Source organism: Manis javanica, chromosome 1 (assembly GCF_040802235.1).
Source record: "Manis javanica isolate MJ-LG chromosome 1, MJ_LKY, whole genome shotgun sequence".
NCBI lineage: Eukaryota > Metazoa > Chordata > Mammalia > Pholidota > Manidae > Manis > Manis javanica.
Genome location: NC_133156.1, coordinates 57,033,786 through 57,054,936, shown reverse-complemented (window position 1 = coordinate 57,054,936; position 21,151 = coordinate 57,033,786). Strand labels below are relative to the sequence as shown.

Below are 21,151 nucleotides of genomic sequence, written 5' to 3'. Positions count from 1 at the left end.
CTGTTACTGATTTCGAGTTAAAAATATCAAAGAGATACTGACTTAGCATATAACAGGAGACAACTCAAAGTGAATGGCTGCTTTGGAGACACGCCACACTCGAGACACAGCAGTATGACACTGTCAATCTTATTTCCTGGTAGGGGTGGGTGGCCTCATAGTAAGTATATATTAAAAATAAATTAATTAGTAGAAAGAAGTACATGATAAAATGTTCAGTCAACCTTTAAGGTAAATATTTTTCTGACCAGGCCCTTTGGTTTCATTTGGATTTCTCTTTCCAGCTCCTTTAAGCAGGACCACTAATGGACAAGTGCACTTGGAGGTAACAGGTTAGCACTGAAGGTGGACTGATTTGGTGCTTAGAACCAGTTCATGATAGAGAACTCATGGTTCTAGGGGAGGAACTTGGGGTCACGTAAGAAGATGCTCTGTACGTCACCCCAGGTGGTGAATTCATGGGACAAGGGCTTGACCTGTGTGTTGCACACACTGCTAAACAGGACAGCTCTGGACCCCCACAGCCACAGCGTCCTGGGTGTCTCCTGCAGGAGAATGACTGTGTGCAGACGCACCACAGCCCATCACACCTGTCATCACCACAAACTTACCAGCAGCCCGATCTCCCTGAAGGAGAGGGGCTGGAAACTGAGTTCAGCCACATGGCCAAGGACCCCATCCATCACACCTATGTAATGAAACCCCATAAAAGCTCTGGATAATAAAGTTGGGTGAACTTCCCTATGGACAGTACTCTCAGGGTTGTCTGAAAAGGAGGTAGCACCATCCAGTTTCTATGGGGAGAAGAAGCTGGAAGCTTTGCCTTTGGACCCCTTCCAGACTTCACCTATGCATCTTTTATTTTGGTTCTGATTTGGTCTCTTTTTACTGTAATAAAACTGTAATCATAAGTTTAAAAGAAATGGCCCAAAGGAGTATACGACAGGATTGTTAACTCTGAAAAGCTCACGGAGTGCACGGGCTCTCACAGAGGGACGATGTGTGGAGGGAATTTCTTCTTCTTACCTGTGGCCTTCCTCTCATGCCTCCTTTCCCAGCTTCATCCCCCTAGGATGAAAAAGGCTGCATTACCAGGAATTTGGGGTTACTTTCTGTTAGACAGGATGAGGTATGGGGGGAAGAAATGGGTGCTCAGGAATTGTCCTTTTTCCTGGCATTAGAATATCTGGAGTGTAGAGTGTTTATATTTTAAAAGACTTTAGCTGAACTGGGTGATTCCATTTTTATTACATGGCTCTTATGAACACAGAACAATGAAATCCCTTCATAAATGTAACATTCATTCAGTAATCAAGAGTAGTTGGTTTGGAAAAGACAGACACTCGTGTCTTCTTATTACTGTGGAAATACTGCCCTTCCCTCCATTCAAGCCAAGTCAATTAACTAGCATTAAGTGTTTTAAAGATGTTTTGAAGGGGAGTGGAGGAAGTAGAGAGACGAAAACTTCAGTCTAGGGTGACTTAAATTCGGCTCAAAGCAGTATGACTTCTAGTCTCTTGAATTTACTGTGGTGATGTCCACAGATTCAAAGAGAAATTGTACCCCAAGGATGAAGGAAGCCCAGGAGAGTTGATGGAATTCATTCCTGGACATGCTGAAACACCCAGCATGGGGTGCGAGGGTGCGTGGGGTGTGAGGGAGAAACTGCTACCACCACCTTAAGCCATGAATTCGCAGAACTCTCTGATGAATTTGTACAAAATCTCAGAAGAAACTTGCGTGGCCTGTTTTCTACTCAAGTCTATGATTCGATGGGACAGATTCATCACGAGCCTATGGTGACATCTAGTTTGTTTTTTGCCAAACTATCTGGGAAAAGCGTTAGTCATTTTTGCTACATGGCAGTTGACCTAAAAAATCACATAAAAAATGGAAACAGTGTGGAGAAGCTGGACCTTCCATCACATGTCTCTGCTATGAGCTGCCAATACACCTTCTGTGTTCATCCCTCTCGATCATTTGCTATAACCATTGTAACGCCCTGTTTACTTGCCTCAACATCCTTCAAGCCATAAACTGTGTTCTGTTCGTCACTATAACCCCCTGCTGGGCACAGAGGAGATGACCAATCATGTTTATGAAATAAATAAATGAATGAAAAGCAAAGTGCTTCCTTTCTAGAGTAATTAATTCTACCTTGCCTAAATTAAGCTTGGTTCTTTAAGTGTAAGGAAATGAATAGTTACAGAGCATGCAAAAATAAATGATTATCTCATTTAATAATGAGCTAGAACCAATAATAAAAACTGTCTGCCTCTTGTTCCCTTAGTTACTGCTCTGCCAACCAGCCCAATCTGTTAACTGACATTACAGATCTAATCTAATTAAATTTTGAACAAGGCTCAGAAAACCTACCCAGAGCACTTTGTTTAATTATAGGCAGTGGGGCAAGCACCAGTCCTATTGATCCGGTCAGTGAAATTCTACACAGTGAACAGAGGCAATGAGAAAATGTAGCTCCAATTGCTTTTCAGACAACTTTGATGAACATGGATTCAGACCTTCTCCAAAGACGGGAAAGGCAAACGAGCCATGCATCGTGTGGTATCACAGAGATGGAAGTGGAACTACTCAGTCAACTCCACAGAACTACCAGGAAGAACAGAAGACAGATTCTTCCTCAGGGAAATGAAATACAGTGGGTGGTGAAGTCATCCAGGGGAGTCTAGTGAAGTGGCATTCAAAAGCATCTAGCAAAGTCTATGAGACCTACAATGTTTTGAAATGCAGAGAAAGAAATCCATTTCATGGGTATGTATATAAATTTCCAAGGACCTTTCCAGGTGAGGAAGAGATACAAGTTACTCAACATTTTGTTATTTGGAAATAATCAAAATACATAAATTTATATAAAACCACATTAACTGCATAACTTAAAAAGGTAATATATGTGATCAGAAGAAAGGTTCTCTAAGTGGCTTATGTCAGTTAATCTTCCTGCTTTGGGTACTATTATTATCCCATTTCACAGCAGGGTAAACCAAGGCACAGAGCAGTTAGGTAACATGCCAAAGATTCACAGTTACTCAGTATGACCTTGGGTGGTCAGGTTCCAGACCTAGTGTACTACCACTAACCATGCCGTTCTTAATACTAACTTCTGGAGCTGAAGAACATACTTGAAGAAAGGGGACTGGTTTTTATCTTTTGCCAGTCACAATCTAGAGCTATCTTGTGCGTTAGTAGATCAAATTAGAAGAGGAAATTTATTCTAAGCCACAACGTGTAATTACACATAGGACCAACACTTCACTAAACATGCACCGTCAGAATGTGCCCCGTAAGAGCAATTTGGGCATTAGTCATCATGATCATGGCGTATGCCCCAGGAAGTTATAAGTGGTGAGGGCCTGACTAAGTACATTTCCTCAGCTCGCCCAGATAAAGTCTGCGGACAGGGATCCTTTGCACCTGCTGATATGCATAGGGAAATGGCATCCCACACAGCTGGGTCCTGAATGTGGGTTCAGACAAAATTACATTCAGATCTGAGAGATAGGAATGCTGGCCTTTCAATTATGACATTAGCCACAAATGAGGGAAAGAGCTGCTAATGTTCAAAAACAGCAATTGTTTCTATATTTCTAATAACGGCAATCAAGAGAACCTGATTGCATAGATTAAAAACAAAATGATGTACACATGCTGATCGAAGAACAAGTTATTTCCAAGATGTTCTTTAAGGAACAATGGTAAAGGATGATGAGATCAACTAGATTTATCTTTCCCTCTAGTTTCAGCTCTGTGTGCAAAATTACCAGAGTGCAACTAGAAAGCAAGCTTCCAGTATTGCCAAGACTGAGAAAGAAAGTAGGCCTAGCCATTCAAAGTGACATACAGAGGGAACATTCTGATTGAAGAATTCCTTGCTTTACCCCATGTCCAATCACAGATCAAACTGACGATCAAAGAAGTACTGGTGGGTCCTGAGCAAAAAACTCCATCTTTGGAAAACTGAATGATTTAACAACTCTGCCAAACACTTCTATCCTGAACCATAGCTCCTTTAGTAATGGATGTATTTCCTAAACAAAGTGGTTCACAGTCTGCTTCAGCCTATGGAGCCATCTGCTATGCTTGGGTGAATGCCAGGATGACACACACATACTCACATACACAGACACTTACATCACACACAGACCATACATGTACACACACATACATATATATGATTACTATAATAAGTATGAATTAGAGGAGATGACATTTTACCTGTGATTCAATACAGTAAATGAGTGCAGGTCCTATAAATTTAAAGAAAATCTTGTAGAAGAAATTGCAAAGGGGAAAATTCAATATACATTTGTGAATTATAAAATATTATTAGCCTATCTTAAAAGAAGGGCATTTTAATTGAGCTTGGGGAAGATGTGCATACCCTGGAGAATGGTGAGAGAAATCACCGCACTGATATAATTTTACCATTCAATTAGACTGGCGATTCCAGAGAAGAGTATTTTTTAAAATCTTACTTGCACACATCAGCATTTTCAAACTACTTTCTTTCAAGAATGACTTCATAACCAGAAATGGATGGCAATCCCCCAAACTACAAATGCCACACACTTCTTTGGGCTGCCCTTGGCTCTGTGTGCCGGAGCCTCTTTCAGCCGCACATGGTGGGGGAAAGGCCCCGGGCACGCGGGCCTTGGCGCGCTCACCCTCCTCCGAAGCCGGTCCCGCTCCTCGCGGATGGCGTTCATGGTGGCCTTGGTCCTGTTCAGCTCCTCCTCTTTGCTGCACAGCATGGCGGTCAGGCTCTCATTCTCTTCCCTCAGCCCAGCCAGCTCCTTCTCCCAGCGAGACCGCTCTTCAGCCAGGCTGGGATACAGGTCCCGGCCCAGCACCCCTTCAATCTCCTCGACTGTCTGGAAAACACAGCCACAAAGACAAGCCAAGGGAGTGACTGGGAGGAAGGGGAAGGGCAGGAGCAGGCGGGACAGGACCGAGAGTCCACAGAGAAGGGGGCTCTGCAGCCACTTCACTGCAGACAGGAATCATCACGAGCAATGCCCTCAAATCATCTTTCCCCCATTTTCAGATGAGGCTCTGCCACTTGCCTGGGGCAGAGTCTGTGTTAACGAGGAATCCCCACAGTGAGAAAAACACCATCCCTTCCTGGCACATAAATCTGTCTGTGGTGCTAACTGTCGCGTCCACACAAGTATTTATCTCCTTCACCCGCATGCCGGAGTTGATGAATACATATCACCAGACAGCAAGCCAGTTAGTGATCCTGAAAATGCAAATGGGAAGTTGCAAACGGCATACAAAATCTAACTTAAAGTTTCCTAAATTATAGGCCTCCCATGTTGCCATTCAGCAATACGACAGGTCACGTCACTGTTTCCAGCTTCTAGTGTCACATCAGAATTCAGAGAGTGTGAATGAGGTTCAGTCCCAAGATGTGAAAGACAAAAATAAACCTCAGCACACAGAAAAAAGGAAAATCATTGTGGAGGTTTCTGAGACAGCAGGGATTTAATAAATTAATAAGACAGCCATGAGCTAAAAGGGACAGAATCATAATAGTACTTGGAGAGTTTCAAAAAATTCATTTAAAACGGTATTAATGGAGAAGAAACATGCACAAAATGAGAAAAAAGGGAAGAACTTATTCTGCTTGCTTTCAGAAACTATTCATTCCCATTTATCGCCCTTTGGAAAAGGAAGCATAAGCCAACTGATTCAGCAAGAAGAGGGTGAACTGCTACGTGGGGCAGAAGGCAGTGAAGCTGATGAGAGACAGAAGGTCTCAGAAATGAGTGAGGTGAGGGGACGTCTGTCTTAGCCCCTCAGATGGTTCCCTGAGGAAGACACCCCAGTCTTTCTGCCACTTTCCACACATGGGGCTTTGGCCTTCCTCTTAGGTCAGGGACTCCTACCCCACCCAGCCCTGCTGGCTGGGAGACAAGTCCTTGGCGGCCGCCCTCCCTCTCAGGGCCAAGGTGGGGGCAAGCACCCAAGCTAACATTACAAATACAGTGCCTGGGAGACTCCCAGAGAAACACACACCGGCGGCTGCTTCCCCAAAGCACACCAACTGTGTATTTATAACTGAGATGGCTGGAGTAAGACAGAAAACCAGCTGGGCTATAAACATGAATCATGGTTTGCCTTGAGATACCGCAGCTCCTTTGTGAAGTCCAGGATTCCTGCTGATAGAAACTTGGGCCTACAGTCTTAAGGCATTTTTTGAAATAACACACACATTTTTCTTTTACACAGGCTCCTCCCTGTCTTTCCACTTCCAATTGTTGTGCTGAAGTTACTGAGCTAAGGTGAAGATTGAGAGACCAGGGGACCAGGATCAACAGGCCTTGATGATCCAACTGTTCATGATGCATTTGTGCAGGTGCAGCAAATTCCTCCCGCCTGGTCCTCCCAAAGCAGTAAGACAAGTGCATGTGAGGGCGCGGCTGGAACCCAGACTAGCATGTGCAGGTGACTTGTCAGGCCCTTATCACCCCCTTGTTGGCACCGTGAATTGATGAAACCTGAAATAATATTCTAAGGGCCCTATAGCTCTCATGAGACTTTCAGCTTGAGCTGCTAGTGCTATAGGACAAGCAATCCTAAAATGATGCGGCTCAAGACCAATGGTCTAAGAGTTTCCAAAGAAATTGTTGTTTCTGCAGCAAAGTCAGTGATTGTGACTCTTGTTGATACAATGATTTTTCCTTTCTTTTTTTTTATTAAGGTATTATTGATATACACTCTTATGAAGGTTTCATATGAAAAACAATGTAGTTACTACATTTACCCATATTATCAAGTCCCCACCTATAGCCCAATGCAGTCACTGTCCATCACTGTAGTAAGATGCCACAGAGTCACTATTTGCCTTCTCTGTGCTACGCTGTCTTCCCCATGACCCCTCACACCATGTGTACTAAACATAGTACCCCTCAATCCCTTTCTCCCTCCCTCCCCACCCTCCCTCCCACACCCCTCCCCTTTGGTAACCGCTAGTCCATTCTTGGAGTCTGTGAGCCTGCAAAACAATGACTTTTTTTATGTGAGTCAGCCCCACAAAAACTTACAGGGCCCCTGCTCCTCCCTGGTGGCCCCAGTTAGAGCATGGCTTCCTCAGAAATGCTCATCCCTAACAAGTATTGAGAAAACCACGTTTCCGAAGAGGAAGATCTAATCATTTCCCTCATACGATCTCAGGGGCGGACAGAGGCTGGGGAGGCTCTACCTTCATAGCCAGGTCACAGTGCTCGCTGGCCGTGGTGAGCTGCTCAATGTGCCTGTCCACCTCGGCCACGGACAGGCTGCAGCTGCTCTTCTTCCGGCAGCAGACGACATTCTCCAGCCCCGTCAGCACCCTCTGCAGCTCGGAGTTCAGGTCACTGCAGTTATCTGTGGGGGAAGGCGGTCAGGGTGAGCCAAGCAGGCAGGTGGGAATCACATGTTCTCCTTGGAGCCATGAGGAATGCATTCAGGCGAAAACCAATGGCCACAGAGGCTGATGCCTCAGAGTTTAAAGACCTGCACCCTAATCTCGCTGGCTGCTGGCACTACCTCTGAGGCTTGGAGTCAACGCAGGCAGTTCAGACCATGGCCATTTTCTAAATAGCCATGCCAGGCTGAATTCTCTTGTCTTTTACGTAGCAGCCATGTCTCAAGTTTCTTTAGTCAGAATAAAGAAGTGTCCCAGAAGGGGCTGGTGGGACTCCAGAAGCCTTCTGGTCAACCTTCCTACTCAGCCATTCAGACAAGCATGGACTCCAGCAAGAGTTTCAGCAAAGACGATCTCATAACTTTATTAAACAAAACAAAAAGGCCCAGAGTGAGCAGACACTATGCACTTTAAAAAAACAGAAACTTTAAGAGACGGTCCTTGCCCTCAGTGAGCTTATAGTAAGAACATTTTTCTGATATAACCAATTGACATGCTCTACTATGGCAATTTAACCCATTTTTTTCCATCAGGGGAAGGACAAACTGTTCTAACAAGTTCCATATTGTTTTCCATGCAGAGGTCCTGTAAACAATTCTGATAATTTGATTCCTACTTAAAAATCTGAGTTACTTTTAACTGCTAGACATCCAGGGCCTGGTCTGGGAAGGAAATTAATTGTAATCTTAACAGTAAGCTAGGCATATTTCAGAAGATAATTTTGTTGGGGGAAAAAAAAAAACTCCCCTTAAGATCAAATACAAACCGCTAACCCTTCTATTTTGGATTCTGTGTATCACCATGCCTTCAATTCTTGCAGCAAGACAGGTGTTAATACAGGCATCTCTCGATACACTCTGACTCCTGCACGAAGGCGTGCAGTGTCCGTGTCCCTTCGTCGCTCCTCCCCCTCCTTGTCCTGGCTCCAGGGACTCAGTTGTTCGGCTGCTCTTGGGGCTTGTCTTTGGAAGACTTGGAGAAAACTTAGCACTATAGGCACATGATTTATCAGAATATTTTAGTCAACTTTATCTGACTGCCGGTAACTCTAAAGTTGCCTAAATCTAGAGAGAAGACAGCGTGAGGCTTTCGTTCCAGCCCACGAGCATAATTATTCCCGCCCCATCTCACTCATCACTGTGAATGGAGCCACCACCCACCCGGTCACTCAGGTCAGCTCTCGGGCAACCCTGATTTCCTTTTGCCTCACATCCTAAACCCAATCCACCTGTGACTACAACCTCCAAGTCCTATCCCAGCATGACCTCTTCTTACCATCTCCACTGATAGCACCGTAGTTCAAGCCACCATCACTTCTCAGCTGAACTGCCTCAACAATCTCCTACGTCCATTCTCTACCCTGTAGCCAAAGTGAGTCTCTTAAGGACATAAGCCAGATCATGTCACTTCCGTTGCCCAAACCATCCAATGGCCTCCCACTGTCATTCAACTAAAGTCCAAATTCCTTACCAGAGTCTGTGAGACTCTACATGGTCAAGATTGATGATGCTCTCAATGCAGGGTGTCCCATGGAATTCCCTGGGAGGCTTTTATAAAATACCACACTGTCCAGGCCCCACCAAAGACCAATTAAATCACAGTCTCTGGGGGTGGGGCTTGGGCACTGGAAAAACTTTTTAAGTTCCTCAGGTAATTCCATGTGCAGCCAGGGTGAGAACCACTCATCTTGTCCTTCCCCGTCTGTCTACTCCTGCACATTCACCATGCTCTGCTCACACTCCGGCCTCCTACTCTCCATTGCTGGAACATGCCACTTTCTGTCTGCCCCAGGACTTCCTTTTCCTTTGCTGTTTCCTCTGCTGAGACTGATTTCCACCCAAATTTCTACTTATTATTCAGTTCTAAACTCAAATCACCTCCTCACCAAGCTCTTTCCTATCTAAAGCCGGGGGTTCCATCTCCAATCCCTGCTCACTTCCTACCCCACTTCCTACCTTCTTTGTGACAATCATCACTATCTGATCTGACTTACGTGTTTATTTAATATCTCTTCCCTGCTGAAATGTAAGCTCCATGAAAGAAAGGACTCTGATCATCCTCACCATTGCATCTCCAACACAGAACAGTGTAGGTGATCGAAAAAATGTTTAAGTGAGCAAATATAAACATCAATTGTATATTTAAGAGGCACTAAGACTAGAAACAGAGTCTGTCGCTAGCAGCATGTTTTACATCAACCTATGCTTTTTGTGCTTGTTATGCATCATGACCTGAGCTGCTAACAACTGGAGGCCACTCCTTACTGCAGAAGGCAGGCGTCCACCACCTGCTCAAGGCCAGCAGGTCCAGAGTGAGGAGCAGCACCTCTCTGCAGCCACATGTGCTGGTGGAACTGTCTCTGGAGGATACTTCATTCCAAGGTGGTAACTGGAGTAGTTTCTCCAAATGATCGTTTATCTCAAGGTGCAGGGTTTCCTGGTACACTGAGCTAGAGTTTACACACATTCCTGAATCTTTTGCGTTATTAAGTGCTTGTGAGGGAGATGAAGAAGATGCTTCTATTCAGCCATCCCATCTGAATACCCCCAGCACAGATCCAGTGATACCATGACCACACTGGGCATGTCTGCTCATGGGCTGTCACAGGCCCCAAGTCACACAGGCCCCAGGAGGTGGGTCCAGGATGCATCCAGAGGATGTTGGCTACAGGAAACAGGGGAGGGTGTAGGGATCTGACCAGCACTTCTCATTCTTTTATCAAACAGTGGCTGAGCTTTGTTGTAGGTTAGTAGTAGGGTACAAATATGAGTAAGACACTCTCAACTCTGAGAGGCTTGCAGATGTACAAGGCGAAGTCACAGTCCCTTCTCTCAGCTGTCCCCCACTCCCCTGGTGAAAGTAACTGTACAGAATATGATGTAATTTCCAGATGGAGAATCAGGACTGAAGAGGGTATTTAATTTAACATGTAGACCGTAAACAGCCAATGAGCATCTTCCTTTCAAACTAAAGAGGGCTGCAAATGTTTTCTTTGGTCTTAGAGAGGCAAATGTGTAAGACACGGATTGGATGAAGAACCTGCCTGTCACTCGCCAAGCCCTGCCCTGTGGTCTTATATGAGTCCCCTAATGATCAGGGGACACTTGGCTGCCCTTTGTCACCATTCCATCACAGGAGGAGAAAGTGGCTGGGTTGGCAAGGGTGGATATTCTGGGTCCCCTGTCCGAGGAGCTGTCACACAGCAGCAATCACTCACTGCTGCTCCCCCCAGCTTGATGCTGCCCAATATGTTGGGGAACTACCTTTCAGAGTCTGTGGCATATTCTTCTAAATGTAGACTTAGAATAAATTCTCAATTCCTTCTCCTAGCCTATAATGCCCTGCACAGTCTGGCCCCTGCCAGAGACTGGGGCTTTAGCATCAAAGGGAGGTGGTTGGAGTCTCTATAAAAGACAAGAGGTGTAAGTTAAGGCACCAGGGGAACAAGACAAGCTGAGACAGGGAACCAAGTGTTCCAGGCCAGAGGTGCCTCATTTACAGATCACATGATGAGATATCACTTTGCACCCATTATGATGGATTCTACTAAACAACAAGGGTTGGCCAAGATGTGGGCAAAAAATAAGAACCCTTGTGCCCTGTCAGTGGGAATGTAAAATGGCACAGCCACTATGCAAAACAGTAAGGGAGTTCCTCAATGATGAAAAACAGAACTACCATAAGATCCAGCAATGCCATTTCTCAATTTAATTTCAAAAGAATTGAAAGTTGGACCCAAACAGCTACTTGTCCACCCATGTTCACAGCCGCGTTATTCACACTAGCCAAAAGGGGGAAACAGCCCAAGTGTCCATTGACAAATGGATAAACAAAATGTGGCCAGTAGAATATTATTCAGTCTTAAAAAGGAAATTATGACACATGATGTAACATGGATGAACCTTGAGAACCTTATGCTAAGTGAACTAAGCCAATAATAAGAGGGCAAATACTGTATGATTCCACTTACATGAGGCACCTAAAGCAGGCAAATTCACAGAGACAGAAAATAGACTAGAGGTTACCAGGGGCTGGGGAATGGGGCGATATTGCTTAACGGATTCAGAGCTTCCGTCTGGGAGGGTGAGAGAGTCCTGGAATGGATGGTGGTGACAGCTGCCCAGCTCTGAACGTGCTTCTTGCCTGGTATGCTCATTAAGGAGCTCCGGGGTGGAGGGCGGCGCGGACGCAGAGTCGCAGCACCTCACGCTGTGCTACGCTTTCACAGGAATGGAAAGGGTGCAGCTCCATGTCCAGGAGACAGAGAGGAGGCCTTTCCTACCAAACATACACTCTTTTATCAGATGTGATTTACATGGCTCCAAAGAAGGATCTGAGGTGGCATACAGCAAACAACCACAAATCAGGGAAAACACTATGATACAACACAGAGCCTGGGGAAAGGTGAAGACACAAGCAGAGGCAGCACAGCAGCCAGGGCTAACTCCTTCTTTTAGTCTGGAGCTTCCTGGCAGCCAAAGCAAAACTGAACTATCTCCTGTGAGAAGGAAGAAGCATTCCAGTTTCACAAGGGAAACATGTGTTTTTAGCAATAGATACTAAAAGAATTTAGGTATACAGGACTTCGTATGTGGTGTGAAGCAATGGAACTGCCAATTCCTCAGCCAGTGTCACACACAGGCAGATTAAAAGAGGGGAGACCCAGGTACTCTGGGAATCCAGAAAGGAGGCACGAGGACATCACAGCTATGACACTCACCCAGTGGCCCTGTTTGGTTAAGCACGTATGGTTTCTTCTTACACTAATCTTCAATTACAATTAGGCTGTAGACCATAAAAGTACAATGGGAAGGGAATTCTGGGAAAGGCCAAGCTTACAAAATCTTGGCATTCTGCCCTCTAGTTGTCTAATTGGCTGTAAAGATGAAACAGAGGACAGAGAGCAAGTGGAGTGGACATCTCCCTTCAACCAGAGGATGCAAACTAGCTGCCTGCAGCCAAAGACGTGTTTTGTTTGGACAGCAAGGTCTGGTATCTGGCACAACCTTTAAAAAAATTGTTTTTTAATTAATTGTCAACATTTAAAAATCATTAGAATTATGGCCATTCTTGTAAAATTAGAAGGTCTGGCAATGCTGGGCCCCACTCATCATACGAGAACAATCTGCAGAGTGGCCAGCAGCTGGCCCAGTGCGGCTCGGCACGGCCTGGGCGGCTTGCCTGCTTTCCCTGCCCACCTCTGTGAGGGTCCACAGTCCTGGCTGGGCCGTCATTTCTCAATGTCACTGTCCCCAGTTAGACTTCTATGGAAACCAGAGAAAACAGCTTAGGTTATGCTTTTCCAGCAAGAACCCAGAGCCCCAAGTTTTTATGCTGCCGTCTGAGGGGAGACGTGGACACTCTGTGAATCAAGAAAGGTGGCACAAGGACATCCACAGCTTGAACATGAGGCCCACCCAGTGGCCCTGTTCAGTTAAGCTCGAACTAGCCGGCAAAGCTGATTCTCTTCTTTTTCCTACTGACAGAGCTGTGCACAATAAACTATACCAGAGTTGATTCTTTAATCAGGTGTTAAAGGCTACTAGTTTTTCTGAACCCCTATAAAAGCCTACCCAACTGAAGATACAGCTAAATGGGCTGATATTAGAATCACTCCCGTGGTCCACCTGAGTCTACGCAGTGGACCTGAACCAGAATGAATCAGCTCCAAAGCACAGTCCCTGCTTCAAAAGGACATTCTCCTGGGGCATTCACCTCAGAGTTAGTGTACATACCTGTCTAGTTTGGAAGCCTCTCCTCCTCTTTATAATGGCCATTTTTTAAGCTTTGCCTTGAATCCTTTCCCAGGAAGCCTTCCCTGATTACCTAGTCTCATATTTACTTTCTTCTTTCAGGTCTCTCATTCCCCATAATTTCTTATTAATCAACATGTTGACCCTACTAAGTCCGGCCTCGGGGGAACGGGGCACTGATTGCTCCCTCATCCATGTATTCTCAGATGCTCGTTGTGCTGGGCATGCATTCAATGTATAAAGGAAAACATAAGTCAACTTTTGAAAGCATCAGGTTTTGGTTAGTGTGCTCACTGATCAAGTATCATCAGTCTTAGACCTACCATGTGGCAAACCACCCCTGCTAAAAAGGTAGAAAGCTCTCAGTTAAGGTGGACCCCCAAGGTGGAACTTCCACTGAAGCCACTGTGAGTGTCAGCCAGTCTGAGCAGCAGGAGCAGCTGTAGGCCTGCTGTGAACCGTCCCAAAGCCTTTCCTGAGGGGTGTGTGGCAGGCCAGGCCATGCCCATACCTATAACCCTTGAGGCCTTCCCAGGACCGACACATGGCCCCCACCTCTGTTTTCCCTGGGCACACATCATGCCTTGGAAAGCACTTCACGTGGAGGAAAGAGCTACAGGTTCTTTCAGCATCAACCCGGACGTACTGCTAAGTGGCAGGAGGTGATACCCCAGGGAGGGAACCATTCAGAGCCTGCAGTGGCTGTAAGGCTGAGACCAGGTGGGCTGTCGCTTTCCTTCGGCTCTCTCCAAGGCGCTCCCTACCTCTAGCAAGGAAGATGCAAAACCAGAACAAAGACACGGAAGATGACAGTCTGAGAGGAAAGGAGTGAGAGAGCACCAGCGCAAGTCACACCTGGGACCGCCCCAGGGTCTGTGTCTCCGGAAGGCGCTGGTACAGTTTACAAACACCCAGCATCACCAACAGTGGATAAACTGATATCACGGGCCTCCGGCACAGCAGTGAGGACACATCACCACCCACATATATTCTTGCAAAAACCGTTAACCTCAAATCTAGTAAGATTAATTATTATTAACATTAATTATTAAAAATTATTTATCCAGATCAAGGAACTTTCTATGACACTACTAACCTCGCCTCTTTAAAACTGTTAATGTCAGTAAAGACAGGAAAGGTGGGGGACCTGCTCTAGATTAAAGGAGGGTAAAGAGACGTGTGAATATGTAAATATGATGTGTGAGCCTTGACAGCAACCTGAATTAAACAAAAGCAACTAAAGACATTAATGGGACATTTGGGGAATTTGAGTAAGGACTACATGTAATGTTCTATCTGGGTTAAGATTCTCTAGTATGATAAAGGTACTGTGGTTATAAAAGAGAAGTCCCTGTTCCTAAGAGGTTTATGCTGCCCAATTTAGAATGAAGCATCCAGATGTCTGCAACTTAGTTTCAAATGGCTCAGAAAAAAATTCCTGCAGGTATGCAAAATCAAATGTGGCAAAAGGTTAACAGCTAGTGAATCCAGGCAAAGGGCTTACAGGGATTCATTTTACCTTTTATCTAAGATTGAAGTTTTTCAAAATAAAAAGTTGAAAACAAATACCTCAATGTTTAAAACAGGAAGGTCTACCACTGCACAGATACGGTAAAGTCTGGATGGCATGCGGGGACCACCACGGCAATCAGTTTCTCAATGCAGCTGAGACACCGGGAATGGACCCCTGAAAGGGTCCCTGCCTCCCCCAAATTATCCCCTGAGAACACAGGCAGGAGTGCCAAGAATTCCCAGCTGCCAGCTGTCACCCCTCCTGGGTCCTGACTTCGCCAGGAGGAAAGAGCCTCTTCTCCCAAAGAAAGCAAGGTTGCATCTTCAGGACTTCTATGTCAGCCAAATTGCAACAGCCTGAGATTTGTTTCACTTTGCTGTTGTCACTTCCCAGTTTTGACATGGTACGTTTCTCTAAAACATCACCTCTGACCACTTTCCCCCAGGCTCACTAACCTCTGTTCCAAAGCTGTGCTAGCCCTCCAGAGCAAACGGTGCCAGCACAGGGAGCCATCACCCAGCCCCAGCCACTGGGGCTCTCACTGTGGCAGGGACAGGAGAACCTCCAGAGCCACCAGGAGGAGGGGCCCAAATGTGGTCTGCAGAACTTTCTGTCCCAGGAACAACGTTCGCAATGATGGGGCTGTAGGAACACTAGTGAGGTTCCACCCTTTATTTCCATTACAGATTAAATATACTTTCAGAGGCTGCTTTTGGGAGCTAGCACTTCTTTATAATACTGGTTTTCAAGGAAAGATAAATCATGAGTTTTAAACAACCAGAAAACGGCCCAACCCAAAGAGACACGGTCTGCTTTAGACAATCAAGACTGCTGATGTTAGAATAGCAGTTCATGACTCGTAAAAATTATGAGGCCTCATTTTGAACAAATGTGGCAAATCGATGCCTGGCCATTTTCATTGTATGCCCCAAGTCTCTTTGGAGGCTGAAAAATGACTCACTGGGAGAGTTGGAGGGAAATATTCCAAAGTAACACAGACTGAAGTGGAGCAATGGCCATTCCTGTCCTTGGGCTTGGTTCCTTGGCCCTCGGGTTCTGGAATGCTATTAGGTGGCCCCTCCCAGGCCCTGCTGGCACTTGCAGACGGGCCTTACTGTCCAGGCTCAGGTCCCTGGATGAGGCACACCGCCACTCCAGAGGGCCCTCCACTGAGTCAGTGGTTGAAACTTGAAAGTCTTCTCCAGGTTTGGTTCTCAGCAATGACCAAAATCATGAACCTCTTGGGAGAATACTAAGTTGCCCAATTAAAGTAAAGAGAAGAGGAAAAAAAAAAAGAAAAAAGCAACAGAGGGCTCAGCCTGTTCTATCCAACTGGGGTGCTATTTCTAGTCCCAGCTAACCTTTCCAGTCTGTGGACTGGAAACTCTGGGGAGAGTTTTATAATCAGGTTACATATAATCTGATTCTCTTTAAAAAAGTCCTTGCTGAGGACACCTGGCTACCTACCCACCTCCTCATTCCTAATGCAAGTGACTTGCCCTTCGTAAACACTTCTCTCTAAACTGGCAGAAAGCATTTTCAGAGGAGGGGGGACTGACCTGCCCTGCCCTTCCCCACCCCCTTCTCCCCCATGGGGTGCTTGACACTTTGGAACATTTTTCCTGAGGCCATTAGGCCTCATTGGCCATTAAGCCAGGAAAATCTGGCTTTAACGTTCAACGTAATTTCACAGTCACAGCCATGCCAAAGAGCCAGGTTTCATGTGTAAATTCTTCCTTGGTTATCCTCCAAAAACTACTCATAAGGAGGAAATATCTAACTAAATGATCATGCCAGCAAGCAAGGTGTCATATGCTTCCTTTCATCCCTGAGGGTCTAACAGCTTAACATCTAAATTCCAGAAAACTAGAATTCCTCACTTAAAAACAGGAGATCTCAAAATATGGGTGCAGAACCCATCACAGGCTGTGCAAAGGTCTACTGGATTAGGATTTTGTTTGTTTTGTAAACAACTGCTGCAGACAAGCTTTGCTATTCCATGAACACAGTTAGGAAAACAGCCTGCCGGAGGGTACACCACCCACACTAACACACGATGCAATGGGCCACAGCGCACATCTGTGCTCTGCGCTATTGCCACACCCAGAATCATTCTGGCCTCAGTGTGGTTCCTGTGACAGAAGTCTGCAAAATCGCCATCCACAGCAAACACTCTGCTATGAAACCAGGTGCCGTGATCACACAGCTGCTCCCTCAATTCCCCTGTCAGCACTACAGACCCCAAAGGTTGCACAAAGCCTAATGCACCAACCACAGGCATGTTTCACTGTTCAGCAGAGGCAGGGAAAAGCAGAGCCATCTACAGAAACACCAGGGGCAACAGCAAGAGGGCTGCTTGGCCATGCGGCCCAGACAGGCGGCTTGCCCTCTCCGCACTCTGCTATTCCAGGTTTACAGATGAGGAGACTCATAGGGCCTCCATCAGGGCTGAGGATTCAGCATGTGGATGCATGTAAATGCTCAACACAAAGTGAGTGAGCAAAGCATGTTGGCTATTATGTCGCGCCTCTCTCTCAGCTAGAACTCTGCCAAGTTGACAAAATAAAAATCTCAAACCATGATTCCTACCTTATCTTTGTCCATTTAATTACTTTGATTTTCCAATTACATGGCCAGGCTTACCTTGACAGAGGTAACGCAGTTTAAGATGCAACGCGACACCGCAGGGACCCTTCTTTGTAAGACTGCTCAGGCAAGTCAAAGCACTTTCTAAACTGCCGGTTTACTCCTCTAGGTCCTGAGGACAGTGCTCAGGAGTCAACTCACTAAAGGGGCAGCCTGGCTCTGATGGGTGGGGTTTGAAAACAAAGAAAAGTGCTCTTTGATGAAGGGAATGGGATGGACTAAGTCCTGCTGTCTTAAATGAAGATCAGCAAATACACTGCAGCATATAAAATCCAGCCCAAGAAAGCCTCCAGGTTGTTAATGCAGGTTTGTAAATACAGCAACCATAATGAAATGGCTGCTTTTAATGATTTCCTATAATGGTGTTTATAGACAGAAGCTTTTTCTCCTGTTGAAGCAATTTAATTGGAAAATGGCAAAGGAATAAGAGGCAGACATCCAGTTCTGTGGCACGCACACAGGGTCACCACTCTGTTGTAGCCTTAATGAGCTCCTCCTTGCTGTACCTGTTTGCCCTTGTCAGGGACCTGGCAGGTGCGGCCCCGTGCTCACAGCCCTCTCCTCCTGCCCCGCTCCCTGCATTGCTCCCACCTGTCCCCCAGATTTCTGCTTACAGGTGACCTCTGGGATGGATTCTCTGATGCTTCCACCTGATGGTCACTAGGGCCCCTGTGCACCTCCTGTTGTGGTCCTTACCCACTGGGCGTCAGTGCCTGTTCACTAGTGTGCACTGTCCAAAGGACTGTGAGCTCCGAGATGGCATTCACTGTGATGCAAATATCTGGGTGCTTGCTGCGTGCGAGCAGTGTCACACTGCAGACAGGATAGCCGACAGCCCTGCTCACATGGAGCCCACATGTGTAAAGTCTGGGACTATGTAATGAAAGGAATGCAAACACAGACATACCAGGCAGAGCAAGTGCCAGAGGACAAATGACAGAGACACTACGTGAGAGCATGTATGGGCATTGGGCGGGAGGGTCCTTTCCCTCCAGGAGCTCAGTCTTACTGGAAAAGATACTACCACTGGTTACAGTGAACATATACTTTTAATGAGGGAAGGGACGGGATGAAATGATTCGAGATGAATGATTTGGGAAAATGAAGCCCGCTCGCAGCGCAGACAGGTGGGCCCCGGCGGCAGGCAGGGAGCCTGAGCTGTAGACACAGTCTCCCGGAAAGAGCCCTGGGGAAACTCGCAGTGAAGATGGCCGCCCCACTTCGGAAGGTCTGTCCCTCCGTTTCCAACCTTATTTGATTAAGGAGCTTTGCTGGAGTGTTAAATTTCATAAAATGAAACTTCAGAGAAATGAACGGGGGTCAGCGGAGTAATGCCTCTTTGCCGCGGCTGGGAACTTCCTGGCTGCTCGCCCCGGCCAGCAGCTTGCGGCCCCAGGCGTCAGACATGATGATGTCTGACTCAGCACGTGGGACGTGGGCCCATGGCTGGGCTGGTAGCAGGGGCCGCCCCGTAACTTAAGTTCCCACCCAGGGCCTGGGTTCAGGTCAGTCTCAGAGCCAAGGCGCTGAGGCCCTAAGAGGCATCCTCACCCCTCAGGTCACTGCCGTTCAGCTCCTACTGACTTTGATGAAGCTAAATGCATCCAACTGGCGGCAGCAGCAATCTGTCCCGCTGATCTCGTCTTCCTCATCAGAGCCTTCTCTGCCCCCTGGCTTCCAGACACCACCCGCCTCGTTTCCTTCCTACAGTTTTGGCTGACTGACTGGTTGATGGATCGGCAGATTGCTTCACTTGTTCATTTCAACAAGCGTCTCTGTCACACACTGTGTGCACTCCGTGGTGGGCTCTGGAGATGCATTAGTAGATAAAACAAACATGCTCTGCCCACAGAGTTTAGTGGGAAAGTCAGTCAAGCAAAGAAATACACATACGTCATTTCGTATGTCAGTGTTATATGAGAAGGAAATAAACGGGGTAGCAACTGAGTCAGCACAGGGACTCGTACAGACCAGTGCCCAGGAGATGCCTTCTGAGGAACTGCACTTAACTGGGACTGGAATGACCTGCTGGGTCTCCTCAGCTGGCAGCCCCAAGGCTTGGGCCATGGCTCTGTATTTCTCACCTTCACATGGACTTGCACTGCTTCAGTAACTGTCTGCTAATAACCTGATGTGTCCTGCTTTTCTCCAGCCCACACTTCTTTGACTTCTTAAGGTATACCTATCACCTTCCGGTGCTCATCTCCACCCAGATGTCTCAAGATACCTCAAATTTATGCCCAAACAAAACACACAATCTTCACCCTGCAAAACAAAACAAAGCAAAATGACCTAACCCTTTTTCTTATGCTCTCATATTGGTGACTGGCCCCCAAGCAGGCCATTGTGCGATACAGACATTTTTGGGACATCTCTACACATGTACCTTCTCCTTTAACCTCTGTTTCCAATCCTTCAGCAGATCTTGGCAAATTCATACCTTTTCTACATCTCAATTGCCACCATCCTAATCCAAGCAATAGCTTTGCCCACCTAGACTTCTACAATGCTTTCCTAGCTGGTCTCCCCACTCGCTTCTGATCCACTGATGCTTTCTCTTCACTACATAGTGATTGATTCATAGCATAAATCTGAACTCATCCCCTTCCCTCACTATTAAGATCCTTCACTGGTTTCTTGTGAATCTTTGAACAAAGATTAGACTCTCTAACACAGTCCCCAAGATCTCGTGTCACCTAGCTCCTGCCCACCTCTCCAGCCTCCATCCTACAGCTCTGTACCTTCCACACACATGACTTTTTCACCTCCTGGAATGCATCTGCCCACCTCCCCTCAAATCCCACCTTCTTTACCTAGTTAATTCCTCAGTTCAGACATCACTTCTAGAGGAAGCTATCCTGGAATTGTAAACTGAATCAAATTCCCTTGATACCCTCTCATGGTACTATGTTATTTAATGTTATAAGACCTATATAGATTTATAATTAAATGTAAGTGTGTAATATTTGATTACAGTCTCTCTCCCCAGTGAAACTTTAAGTGCTATGAAAGCTGCACTCACACTTCAACTCTTCCTGATCCTGGCCCTTCTTCCATCTCTCCTCTGCATGTGAACACTCCCTAAGGTATGCTGCTCCTCCCTCTTCTGACCCCACACCCTTTCAAACACAGGGATCTTCCTGCCTCACGACTTCAAAGCCTTATCCTCAACCCCAGGCTCTTCAAAGATTCAGTTAAGCGTCTCCAAGTAGATCAGTGGCTTTGCAACATTTTGACTGCAACCCATAGTTGGAACATTTCATTTGGCAACTTACTGCACACAGACACCCCTAACAAATAAGCTTCATGAAATACTGTCATTCTATTTTTTTCCTATTTTATTTCATTAAAAAGTATTTTATTTTTCACATAATTCCAATATTCTTTAATAGGTTGACCTGCAGTTTAAAACACACCATACCAAGCACATATTTCCACATGGACATTTCCCCACAACCTCAAACATAATATATCTATTTCCCAACTCATTTGTCAACCAAATTTCCTTAATAGGGAATAGGAACAGCATATTAGAGTCATTTTGGATTCCTCCTTATGCAACAGTTGCTCAAACCTATTGGTTCTCCTACTGCAATGTGTCACCACCCACTCCATCCTTCCCATTTCTACCATCACAGTTCAGATTTTACTATAACTTAGAATGCTGTAATAGCCTTTCTAGCTGGTTCCCTACTTCCAGAGTTTTCAAACAGGGGAGACATATGTTGGAATGACAAACATCAGGGCAGAAAGCTAACTCGACCCTCCGGTTCCAACAAAGTAGTACGAAAGGGACTGAAATGGATGTGCTCC

General features: G+C 46.0%; 1 protein-coding gene across 5 annotated transcripts in view; it reads right to left on the bottom strand.

The window, feature by feature from the left end:
* The window catches only part of MCC (MCC regulator of WNT signaling pathway), a 395,947-nt gene that overhangs the window by 58,126 nt on the left and 316,670 nt on the right, over window positions 1-21,151 (bottom strand). For 4 of the 5 annotated variants that reach the window (XM_073232952.1, XM_036995126.2, XM_036995129.2 and 1 more), the window contains 3 exons: window positions 7,223-7,386; window positions 4,683-4,889; window positions 1,027-1,068 (listed from right to left, as the gene is read on the bottom strand). In XM_073232952.1, coding sequence (XP_073089053.1) covers window positions 1,027-1,068; window positions 4,683-4,889; window positions 7,223-7,386 — 413 coding nt within the window. The remainder of the gene's footprint in view (window positions 1-1,026; window positions 1,069-4,682; window positions 4,890-7,222; window positions 7,387-21,151) is intronic. The other variant, XM_036995125.2, reaches the window with a different exon arrangement.